At 48.7% G+C, this 13,092-nt stretch overlaps 1 protein-coding gene across 1 annotated transcript in view; it reads left to right on the forward strand.

Annotated features, from left to right (window-relative positions):
* Positions 1–11,676, forward strand: part of LOC119397634 (uncharacterized) — a 35,229-nt gene extending 23,553 nt beyond the window's left edge. Inside the window, 1 exon segment of the mRNA XM_037665061.2 lies at positions 11,504–11,676. Within this exon segment, the coding sequence (XP_037520989.1) occupies positions 11,504–11,676 (173 nt within the window).
* The last annotated feature ends 1,416 nt before the right edge of the window (positions 11,677–13,092 follow it).

Genomic DNA, 13,092 nt, shown 5'->3' on the forward strand with positions numbered 1-13,092 from the left:
TCCGCCAGCGGAGGAGGGTGGTCCGAACGGCGGTCGCGAGAACTAGCGGCGCTGCAGTTCCGTCTTGCGCCACTATCGGCGCGTCGCTGCTGCCACGGCATAACGCTGCGGTCCGCCGCGCAGTTGCTCGCGGCAACTGCGCGGCAACTTTATTATTGTACTAGTTAGGTGGTTACTTAGGTGGATATGCATTAGGTCGTCTGTATGCATTGGCCCGCGTGCGTTTGTTCATTGATTGGCTAAGAATCGATGTTCGGTCTATATTGCCACGCCCACTCTTGTTTTATTTTGCTGTATTCGGGTTTGACCAGCAAGGACGCTTATCAACGCTCGAGGCTGTCCGCGAAGCAGTGTTCGAGAAGCTTCGCGATTGTAGTAGATCGTTTTGGTAGGATTGCGTGCTGCACGCGAATGTTCCAGCTTTGTGGAGAGATAACGCCGCCACCAGCGATATCGCTGGAAAGTTCGATAGCGCCTGTATAAAAGCCGATGGCGCTTGACCGCTTGTCAGTTGATCGACGGTCGACGCTCTGTTCGCCGCTATCAGTGTATTGCTGTAGTTTGACATTCAGTTTCCCGGCCACAAGTTCTGCCAAATAAAAAGTTTCATCTCGGACCTGCTGACTGCTGCCTTCGTCGACGTCACGACCCTGTGACAATATTTGAGCTGTCTACATTGCGCTTAACTTCCAAGCATAGGTGTTTCTAAGCGAATGAGGGTTTTCAGCGTAATTTGTATAACTACCACCACAATTTTAGCCGCTGCCGTCTTATCTAGACCAAGAAAAACCCAACACGTTCGTAAAAGCCTGTACAAAGAAGCGTACTTACTCGAGATACAGAAACGTTCTAGAAAAACAGTACTCATGTTTCTACAAGTTATTGAAAAAAAAAACGTCATCGAAAAACATCACCAATGCTTTGCAATGTTTACAAGACACGTTTTCGCGACGGTTAAAGGGATACTGACCCAAAATCGGAAAATTTTACGAGAACTCGGTAAATGAAATCTCAGTGTGCGATTACATCGAATAGATGTCTCTGAGCAATTTTTTCAGCGGATAGTTGTATTTTCGATGTCTCATCTTTCTACGTCGCATCCTACTACGGTACCTTAAACAATTCGAACAGATCGGCCGTGATGTGAGCACCAAGCAGTTATTCGCGCCTACTCTGTCGCTAGAAGAGTCTTCAGCATTCAACTTCAGTTTTTCAACTTCACCGAGCAGATGTTCCATGCCCGCAGCACTTCTTACACTGTACGACAGCGGTTTGCGTTTCGTGCTGTAGCCGTTCACTACGCAGTTAAACTGCTCGTCAACTACAATTATTTTTTGCACAAGTAAGTCTCCGTTCCCGAAGCAAAGTGTGGGATTGGGCTAGTTGGTATTCTATTATTAAATTGCTCATCGCAAAACATTTGACACGGTACACATAGAAAAGAAGAGGACCAGCGCTGGTCCTCGTCTTTTCTATGTGTACCGTGTCAAATTTTTGCGCTGAGCAGCCCGTTCCCGAGACGGCGAGTGTAAAATGTTCCGCACATCTTGTTCAATACCTCGTCGTAAAATCTCTCGAAAATCCACTGATTTGGAGGCATAGCGACAGCTGACAACTGATCGAATGTCAGTGTGATGCAACTCTCAGTCTCGGTATAGCGCATATAAGTAATCGCCTGCCTTTCGTTTTGCTGTTCTATTTCTGGCGGCTCCTCCAAATTGGGCACTGGGCTTTCGCGGGACGCCGTGCGTTTTGGGGGGGATTTGCGCCTAAACCCCCAACATTTTGGCTTTGAAATGTGGGGTGGAAGTGCTGGGAACAAGCGCGGCACGGCACCTGGCGCGAGTTCCCACTTTCCACACGGGATAAAAACTTCTTGTCCCGCAACGACACGACGATAGTGCTTTACAATGTCGTCACTCTCAAACTGAACGTCACAGATCTTGCATTTCGCAGTAAGCTTTCTATCTTTGCGATGCAAAGCTTGAATGGCGTAGGGTCTTTTGGAGGTCCGTAGAAGTGTCGTGAAGCGGAGTCGTCGTTGCGGTAGCCGCTCTTGCAGCCCGGCGCAAAGCAAGTCGGCATACCGTGAATCTGTTCGCCCTCTATACGCTTCGTACATCAGGCACGTGTCTTCGTACAAGACGCTAAGCCTGGACAAGAACAGTCGCAAAAATGACGAGCTAACAAAGTGCAGACGACGCTGTAAACCACGTGCGCTCGTACATCGCGATCGGCGGCGCCGATCACAACAAGCGCCAGCCGCGGGGCGGGAGCTAGACTAAGCTAGACTAGAGTCACTTGAAAAATTTCAGAGTATCGCATCTGTTTTCCGCGCGCCGCCTCCGACGCGATTGGCTTACTTGCATCACGTGACCTCTCGCCGCCATATCCCTTCCAAGCGCTTTGGGTGCAGGCGCGTTCAATGCAGAGCGTGGCCGGACATTTAGCAGTACCACGCTCCCCAGAAGTACTTCGTCGCTTTTTTAAACACGTCATGCATACAGGGGCGTAAGCAGACATTATTTTCGGGGGGGGGGGGGGCACGGGCCCGGTGTGCCACCCCCTGGCTACGCCACTGCATGCAGATGCCAGAAGAGCTCACCATCAATTGAACATTACTGGTGAGCTACTCTGGGAATCTCGTTTGCTGTGTGGGAAAAATTAGTGTCAAAGAGCGCCGTTCTACGTGGCTGCATAGTGGGCCCGAACGAATTCACCCCCGTCGAATAACTCCTTCCTGCAGTGAACTACACTAACTTTGCTGGAAAAGATCTTATGCGACAGGATACTTCACCTTTTCGGTTCGCTATGGCCAGCGATATTGAAAACTACATACCTCTTTATTTGCTCGGCTGTTTATATCTCGATCTGTTGAACAGATTACGCATGCCATCCGAGTTATAAGCATGTCACGCACGAGAGCGAAATCGAAGATTTATTTAACTGTTTACTGATATACTTTGAAGGCAATTGTGGCATGATCATTTGACATTGCACAAAACAGAAGCGTGGAACTCTGTTGATAAACTTGGTATAAGGCAATGTTATCAAGCGTATTTTTAAATTTGTTGAAAAAAAAATGCTGCTAATGCTGCATTGCTCCGAGCGTACCCTTAAAATACTGTATAGTTAATGAGAAATGGTCACAGCAAAAAAAAAAGCAGTTCGCACGCATTGAGGGAGTCGATTTTATGCGAGCCCTAGGTCTATATACATACTGTGTTGCAGTAGTATGCGCTTGAAAAATTCCGGGATGTGCTATTTCTGATCGAAAGAACATAAAGCACCATGCCGAGGAAGTTTTAATAAGAGTGCATTATGAAAAAAAAAGTGCAGCAGTGCAGAAACCGAACCCCAGCTGTTTACGCGCTGGCAATGCCAAAAAAAAAAATGAACTGTTTGTCGGAACATAGCAAAATATTTGCAAATTCATTGGAACGTTAGGAGTATTTAGGCGACAAGAAATAGGAAATGAAACAATTAAGTAGTGATGTCATTCATTCTTGATGGCCTATTTTCTACGTATCGCAAGATAAGATGCACCTTACCTACCGCACGTCGATTCGCCCGTGCGTTCGGCTGCTGGCGTTCCGAATCAAGACGTCGCGCACAACTTCCAATTAGCGCACACACACACAACTTCTATTACACATATCAACCAGTTGAACAGCAAGCACGGTGCGCAAGCAAGCTATGTGTCAGCGATCAGTCGAAGGACGCAATGTTGAATGTTCTCGATGTTGTTCGATAACGTTATCGAGCGCAGTGAACCTGAACACCGACTGCAAAGCTAGCGCAAACAGTCAAGATTCACCAAATGTCGAAGTAAATGACATCTCGCACGATGTCATGCGCTAATGCAACTATGTTTACAGATCCGGACCTAGCGAACACACCCGGGCGTGACACAAAAAGAGACTGATGAAGCCATGAAGAGAGTTCGCGAGCACATGGCAACATTCGCCGTACGTTTCATTAGTTACACCGCTAACCGCGCAGTCGATCCATACCTGTCGATGACTCGAAATCACTTCTAATATCCTCTTGAAGAAACACACACACATAATGCCGTTCTGCAGAGCGTAACACGGCACTGAGGCTAAAAGATCGGTCACTTCTCAACACGCGCTAGCAACGCGCCGGACGGTCTGGAAGGGACATGGCCGCCGCCACCCAATGTTGCCCGCGTGCAGCCTACCTTTTGCGGTACTCTGATTTTCCAGTGACTCTAAGCTAGACGTGACTGCAGCGCCACTAGTTCTCACGACCGCCACGCGGACCGCCTCTCCGGCGGAGCTTTTAAACTGAGTTTTGTTCTAGTAACGTTGCGTAGAATCGCGTCAGGCGTCAAAACATGTGACTTGCGGAACAACTTGGTGTTTTAGAGGCCCACCCAGTATACAAAGCGCTCAGACATATTTAAACGCCGTCAGCTGCAAAAGCATCAACAAAGTGAGCAGCTTTATAGCTGCGCGTATTGCCTTACGGACGCGTACTGGGCCCTTCGTTGATTCGCAAAAGGAAGAATTATGGCGTAGTGGGAACTTAACAACTGGGCTTGCTACAGGCTTTCTAGGATAGTTGGAAACGGCCAATGCTACGGGCACAGTTATTCGTTTCCCTACGGCACGGGTGAGGCATGCAACGAGAACCGAATCTAGGCTAGAATTGGGAATCGCACAGGACCCGATTACGCTATCGCGCTCTACTCTCGAAAGCGAAGCTCGAGCGTCCTCCAAGTTTTTGTTCAGGTCACGCGGCTCGATGAGCCCCAGAGTTATGAAAGTCGAACTGAAAAGCGAGGTAGACGAAGTTACCAGATCACACAGGTCTTTAATGTTTAATTACTAAAGCTGTGTAATTTTTTTCGAGCTTTAACTGAAACCTAACCTTGGCGTATCCCGAGTTGTTTGTACGTGCCATGGGATGTAAAAGCATCATAAGCGTTATCATCGCCACCATTACCACCATTATCATGCACCCGCGCACATCTTGCACCATACGTCCTATCCTGACAGTTGTTTGTACGTACCATGGGATGTAAAAGCATCATAAGCATTATCATCGCCACCATTACCACCATAATCATGCACCCGCGCACATCTTGCACCATACGTCCTATCCTGACAGTTGTTTGTACGTACCATGGGATGTAAAAGCATCATAAGCATTATCATCGCCACCATTACCACCATAATCAGGCACCCGCGCACATCTTGCATCATACGTCCTATCCTGACAGTTGTTTGTACGTACCATGGGATGTAAAAGCATCATAAGCATTATCATCGCCACCATTACCACCATAATGATGCACCCGCGCACATCTTGCACCATACGTCCTATCCTGACAGTTGTTTGTACGTACCATGGGATGTAAAAGCATCATAAGCATTATCATCACCACCATTACCACCATAATCATGCACCCGCGCACATCTTGCATCATACGTCCTATCCTGACAGTTGTTTGTACGTACCATGGGATGTAAAAGCATCATAAGCATTATCATCGCTACCATTAGCACCATAATCATGCACCCGCGCACATCTTGCATCATACGTCCTATCCTGACAGTTGTTTGTACGTACCATGGGATGTAAAAGCATCATAAGCATTATCATCGCCACCATTACCACCATAATCATGCACCCGCGCACATCTTGCATCATACGTCCTATCCTGACAGTTGTTTGTACGTATCATGAGATGTAAAAGCATCATAAGCATTATCATCGCCACCATTACCACCATTATCATGCACCCGCGCACATCTTGCACCATACGTCCTATCCTGACAGTTGTTTGTACGTACCATGAGATGCAAAAGCATCATAAGCATTATCATCGCCACCATTACCACCATAATCATGCACCCGCGCACATCTTGCACCATACGTCCTATCCTGACAGTTGTTTGTACGTACCATGGGATGTAAAAGCATCATAAGCATTTTCATCGCCACCATTACCACCATAATCTTGCACCCGCGCACATCTTGCACCATACGTCCTACCCTGACAGTTGTTTGTACGTACCATAGGATGTAAAAGCATCATAAGCATTATCATCGCCACCATTACCACCATAATCATGCACCCGCGCACATCTTGCACCACACGTCCTATCCTGACAGAGACGCACTCCCACAGCACATATCGTTGTAAAAATGTTGCTACCCACGTACGCGCCTCTCATACCGTGCCTGTTTGAAAACGAGTTCTGCGCAATCCCGTTAGGTGGCGGAAGCTTAATGAAAGGGATAATTGACAACCACCCGTTGAATAACGAGTTGTTGACTAACGCTGCCAATTGCTAGCATCCTGGTTAGCTCAGTTGGCAGAGCGACCGCCCCGGAAAGACCTTGGTCCCGGGCTCGATCCCCGGACCAGGACGATTTTTTCTTCAACAAGAAGCTTTACTTTCTGGGAAATCCGTATGGATTGCACTGAGGCTTCGTGCTACAAACGGGCGGTTGCCAATTATCCTTTCATAACCATGCCTGCTTGCACTGTTGCGCACAATCATGCTGCCAAACCCGTTATGAGTTCTCTTCGTGTTGTCAGTGACAAAAGCTGAGACACCGTGGTAGTTGCATTCAGCTCGAATGTCGACGAATCGCGTCTCACGGAGAAAGGGTCCACTATCAACCATGTACGTCGACGAGTGTTCCGGCATTTCTTTATCTTCGTCGCTCGCCATAGCGTAAGTTGCCCTGCTAAGTTGGCGCTGCCGAGAAGTGCGGAAACGTGTCTGTCTCGACGCAGACAAGAAAGTCCGCAGCTTCGTCTTTGTCACGAAAGCGGGGCTCCCTCATCTTTGGCGCGCGGGGTGTCCTATGTTTTATTGAGCGACACGAACTTGCCGAGGCAACGGCGTCTATTCTGCCACCAGGGGCGCGCTCGGGAAGCTCAATCAGAAACGCCGGCGCGCGTGGTTGCGGCGCTGGCATGGGCTCGCTGGCACTCCAGCGCCGCGGGCGCGTTGAAAGTCAGCGGCACGGAGGCGCCGCTGGTCCCGAGTGCTTTCCGCTGCCCCTGACGTGTGCCACGCGTGTCAGCCTCTGAGTACGTGACGTGTTGCTTCTTCGATGAACGACCGTTGGCAGTGACAAACTGGAGCGCTACGCCACACGCCGGAGCGGCCGACGCCGTCGATTCGTGAAGTGAAAGATGACAGCCGCAAATGGGAACTAGACTGGACAGATGTTGGTCACAGCTGCCCAATCTTTGTTTCCGGCGAAAAAGGACGATGCCATGATAATTTGACTGTATGCGTTCTACTCGTGTGCGCTTCGAAGTGAACTGACGCAAAGTGAGTGATCAAGCCGACTTAGTCTAAGCACTACGGCAGTAGAGCATGTTGAGTGAATTGCTGGCTTTACGAACGATCTCTCCTTGCGTCCCGGTCACGGTCAACTTAGCGTCTTCCAACAAGTCTCCAAGAAGACGGTCGAGGTGAAATTGATGACGGACATTAGCTTTCCGCGTGCGTACTCTTTTTCTTGAAATGATGACGCGGTGGACTCGTATCCTTGTTTCATGGTGCTTCGTTACCTCAGCCGGACATTCCTCGGCGACTGCGCGTGTTACTATGTGAAACAATATAATCCAAGAACGGACGTATCGCGCACGGGTAGCTGTGGGTCCTCGGAGAAGCGTACGGTAAGTGTTAAACGCACGCTCATTGCGCCGTATAGTTTATAAGGCACGCGCAATGCGCACGTGGTCCATGTGATAGCAGAAGCCACGTATTTTTCACGCATGCTAGTCATGACACGATGCCAGTCTCATCTTATATGACCTGTTACAACAGGTAAACAATTACTGTTCTAGAAACAGTAGATAAAGAGCGCGTTTTTGCAGCGAAGATGCATATGGCTACACCCTAAGATAAAATCGAGTATTTGGGGAGTATTTCTGCCACACATCTATAATTGTCATCTACCTCGCACACACTCTTTACGTTATCACCGTGGTCACGAACGGCGTGCGCGCTATCAGCGTGACGTATTATTCTTGATAGGAAAGTGGCGAGAGCCGTGTTTTCAAGAAAGGAAACGCGAGCAAGCCAAATAACGATTATAGTTGTGTGGCAGAAATACTCCTCAAGTACTCGATTTTTTTCGCAGAGTGTAGGTTCTGGAGAACCGCGTCCGCGGACAAACCGACGCGTATATAGAACAAAAATCTTCGCCGGCGGATCTACGTCGGTGTATGTATAAAGTGACTTATAACAGTTGCCCATCGCCACAGCCGATGCTTCTTTCGGGAGTGTCACGATACTCGGCGGCGCACCTCCCACCAATCGCCGTGCTCCTTTGACTCGTGACGTAGAGATCGCGCTAGAGTTGTTATCAGCAGTTGCCCTTTCGACTTGCTACGTGATAGACGCGTGCCATTCGCTCGGAGGAAAAATGAGGCAATTGAAGGAGCGCCAACGCGCACAGGGGCGCGAACGGGCGCGAAAACTACGTGAAGCCGCCGCGGCAGACCGTGCAGCCGCTGCTTCGAGTTCCACTACGTGGAGTAGCTACGACCATAGGCGTGCGCAGGGTTCCCCTTCAGGGGGGGGGGGGGGCAAAGGTTCGTCGCAGCGCCTCCCTCCCAATTATGTCAATGTATGGCGCTGACATTGCGCCCCCCCTAGTTGCAGCGCCCCCTCCCCCTATTATGTCAATGTGTGGGGCTGACCTTGCGCCCCCCCCCCCTGCCCCCCCTGTGCGCACGCCTATGGCTACGACTCCCTCACAGAAGAAGAGCAGCGCGCCCTTCAGGAACGCCGGAGTGAGCAAAAGCGTCGGTGCGACCGGTACCAGCGTGCGAATACCACTACCAAGTGGTGAGCAGAACCACCATAGCCACAACCTCGCTGTCTTTCATCTTTACAGTAGTGAAAGGGCTCAGCGTTTATCAATAAACATGTTACTTTTTCTTTTTTGGTAATAGTGCGTAAGGATCATTTGGTTGCCTCTTAGATGCTTCGGCCACTCCTATGCTTGAACGTTCGATAAAACAAAAGGAATGTTAACAATCCAACTTTATGCAACTAGAGCGTCATGCGAAAAAGAACTTAGACAGTTCGTGCGAGCACTTTTAAGAAGCTCATGTTCTTAAAAATGACTCTTGACCCAGCTGTCGAAAAGGTTCACTTTATGTAAGAGAGAAAGAGACAACGTCCAACATGCATCAGCGTCGACATTCCATGCCTGACACCACACTATCATTCAGCTAATAACTTGGACCAAACCACTGCGAACGTGGGTTTCGTATAACTACTTCAAGTGGAACGAGAGCAATGTCACAAGCTTGACTTACTGGTGAAAGAAAACACAATGATAACCAAGAGAGAGAGGAACAGAGGAAATGAAGGAATGTCAGTGACCTTAACTAGACTTTGTTCTATTTGCTACCCTACTTAAGGGAAGGGGATTGCGGGGGTCGGAGCAAGAAGGCATGGGCCCATATGGTTCTCGATCACGGTGCAGCCGATAGATAGTCGAGCACTACGAAAATATGCGTAAAGTTCTATGAGTATTCTAATTTCATCGATGGGATATCAGGGCATCCACAGCCTGTCTCGCTGTTGTTTTTGTTTTGAATGCACCCAGAGGTTACTCAAAGTACAGCTATTGTCTACTTGCAGAATGCCTAAAAAGGAGACTACAGAAGCATCAAATGAAATCAGATTGATAAAATATCCGTCGCACAATATCTTTATGTTAATTTCACGTTAATATGTCGGCTATTACTTGGAAAAATAAAAGTCGAGATTTCATATTTTAAAGTTCGCGCCGAAACTCCGGGGCTGGTACGCCACTGTGACGTCGCGGATTTGAATTACTTTTTGAGTTGCGTCATTTTGGCTCTGTAGAAGTTTCAGAGATCTGTCATGTTTGCTCTCCGGCTAATGTTAAATAGAATGCAGTCAATTTTCACTAATAAACATTTAGGCGAGCTTTATCAAATTTTGTGACATCACGGCGACCTTCCGCTGGAACGCTATTGTAACGCCACCAGCCCTTTTTTTTATTTCTGCGCCCCTTCTCCGGCTTTCCAAACTCGCACCACATACGAAACGTCTTGGCATTGTTTACTATAATTTTTCAACTATTGTATTTTTTTTTTCTCTGTAGCGTCTTTTCAGGAACATGAACGGAATTCAAAGCAAACTAAATTCACATTTTTTTAACGCGCAATTTAGCCACTTCCGCTAGCGTTACTGTGATAATCTTGGACCAAAGCTTCATGAGTTCGCGTCAGATTCCCAAGAGCGGGACCCGCCGCGGCAGTCTAGTGCTTATGGTGCTCGAATGCTGACCCGAAGGTCGCGGGATTGAATCCCAGACGCGGAGGCCGCATTTTCGATGGAGGCAAAAATGCTTGAGGCCCATGTACTTAGATTTGTGTGCAGGCTAAAGAACCCCAAGCAACCAAAATTTCCGGAGCCCTCCACCATGGCGTCCCTCATAATCATATCGTGGTTTTGGGGCGTTAAACCCCAACAGTTATTTAAGCCACTTGCTCTAGTATTACTATGATAATCTCGGGCCAAAGCTTCAGCAGTTCGCGTGGGATTTTCGGGAGTGGCAGCTGCTCACGTATGAATGCTTTTCGAGTAGCTAGATAGCAAAACTCGTATTAGTGAGCATGCATGCTTTCTCTCTTTTATCTATTTTAATAACGTTAACTGCACATCGAGATTGCACCTTGCTCGTTTAAGTCATGGCAAGATCTAGAATTCGTCGTCATCGTTCACTGTTCTGTGTGGCTATTCGTCTCAGCGAGATGAGGTTAATGAGTGGAACCGGTACCTAAATAAAACAGCAGGTTTGACGGCCTTCACGTTTATCTAAAGCGTGCGCATCGACCTTACTTACGTCGAAGTATCTTCAAGAGAAATATGTCAGTTTTCATGTCGTTGCGACGGAAGTGGGCATAAATGAATGCGTGTCGGCGCGTTACGGTAATAATAATAATAATAATAATAATAATAATAATAATAATAATAATAATAATAATAATAATAATAATAATAATAATAACAACAATATCTGGGATTTAGCGTCCCAAAACCACGATAGGATTATAAGAGACGCCGCAGTGGAGGGCTCCGGAAATTTCGACCACCTGGGGTTCTCTAACGTGCACCTAAATCTAAGTACATGGGCCTCAAAAATTTTCGCCTCCACCGAAAATGCAACCGCCGCGGCCGGAATTCGATCCTGCGACCTTTGGGTCAGCAGTTGAGCGCCATAACCACTAGACCACCGTGGCGGTGCGGCGCGTTACGGTAGGAACTGCTGAGCAGACTCCGAAATTATTAACCGATGTGGGGTTTTGCGGCTGCATCCAGCCCTGAACCCTTTAGGGATGAGGCCGAGACCCAAAGAGATACGTCGTTACTGGTACAAGCCTCGGCCGCAACTGCCCGCTGCCAGCGGCTGCCGCGTGACACGAGCGTACATGAGATAGTCGTTGTCGTCAACGCGCTCACAGCCGCCGAGCGCCCCCATACTGCCCCCGCCGATCACAAGGAGGAGCCGGAGGTCAACAGCACGCAAGATGAGCCAACCACAGACAGTGGCAGCAAGGCGACTGCCACGGCGACCACTGACCCGAAAGTGGAAGCGGAGTCTCCAGTTGCCATGGACAACTCCGGGAGTTGGTGACGTGGTGGACGACCCGTGCCGGCATGTGGTCGTGTACGCCACGTGCTGTCCGCCGTGGCCAAGGGTAGCCAGGACAGTTGTGCGGGCTACCGGTGCTAAGTAGCCCACGTCCTTCTCCCCCGCTTTTCCCGAGGGGAGAGGGCAGTATGGGGGCGCTCGGCGGCTGTGAGCGCATTGACGACAACGACGATCTCATGTACGCTCGTGTCACGCGGCAGCCGCTGGCAGCGGGCAGTTGCGGCCGAGGCTTGTACCAGTAAAGACGTATCTCTTTGGGTCTCTACCTCATCCCTAAAGGGTTCAGGGCTGGATGCAGCCGCAAAACCCCACACCAATTATAGCCTTCTTTGCCTTTTTCGCCCGATTTTGCGGTGATCGGCCATCGGATTTTCACCGCCGTTGCGAAGGCGTCGATGCGAAGTTCACACAGTCTGACGCAACCGAGTAAATTTGTGGTTCTTGACATTTGTCAAGAATCGCAAAAACTAGACAAATTGGCACATGCAAGAAAATTCACAGACTCATTCTTGGTAATGCAATATAAATGTTCACGAAGCAAACGAGTTCAATCAGAATGAATATTCACAAAACAGAAATGTTCGCCCGTAACAGAAGAGTTCACGCGTCATAAATGTTTATAAAACCGATGTGTTTACACAGGGGATATTCCACAGTTTTGGGTGTCTGCTGATTGTCGCAATCTGAATGGTGCTGGGTATTCTCGTCACCAAATGCCATCTAATACTATAGTTATGTGAGGCACACGTCTCAAACACCTAAATTGCGTCTTCTAAGGGCGCAGGTATCTAGGAATGGAAGTTTAGTTTAGCGAGAAAGACTGTGGAATATACCAAGCTGTGAAGGGGCAAGAAAGGGGCAGCAACCGAACGATGGCCGCCCGTTTCAGTCCAACGTTTGCTTTCTGCACAAAATGTCAAACGCTGCGTGCGCCACAAGGTGGCGGTGAGCGTCAACGACGACAAGGATTGAAAAGGACGCATTCAGCATTACCGCGGCGGTTGCAGGCAAAACATCTTTCCGAAGGCGGTCAATCCTTTCTCTATATGGCTCGCTTTCCTGTTGGCAAACGAAAACGGCATAGCCGAAAGGGAATACAGAAAATGCCCAGACGGCGCGAATAGGTTGTGTATATAGCATAACAACAAAAACAGACCGACAAGAAAATGCCTAGGCCAACAAGAAAGCTATGAAATACAGTGGACAGCTCTGACCGCAAGAGAAAAAAAAAAGGTATATCCAAGAAAACAAAGCTTGTAAGGCGTGGGGCGCGAATTGGTTTATGTGTTGGCAAGTTTGGCAGGGAAAGAACGGGGAAACAAACACCAGATTTGGGAGACACCGGTAATGGAGGCCGGAAGCTGAGGAATGGTGAGGGTGTGGATAGGATGAAAGGGG

The sequence above is a fragment of the Rhipicephalus sanguineus genome, chromosome 6, assembly GCF_013339695.2.
Source record: "Rhipicephalus sanguineus isolate Rsan-2018 chromosome 6, BIME_Rsan_1.4, whole genome shotgun sequence".
In the NCBI taxonomy this organism is placed as follows: domain Eukaryota; kingdom Metazoa; phylum Arthropoda; class Arachnida; order Ixodida; family Ixodidae; genus Rhipicephalus; species Rhipicephalus sanguineus.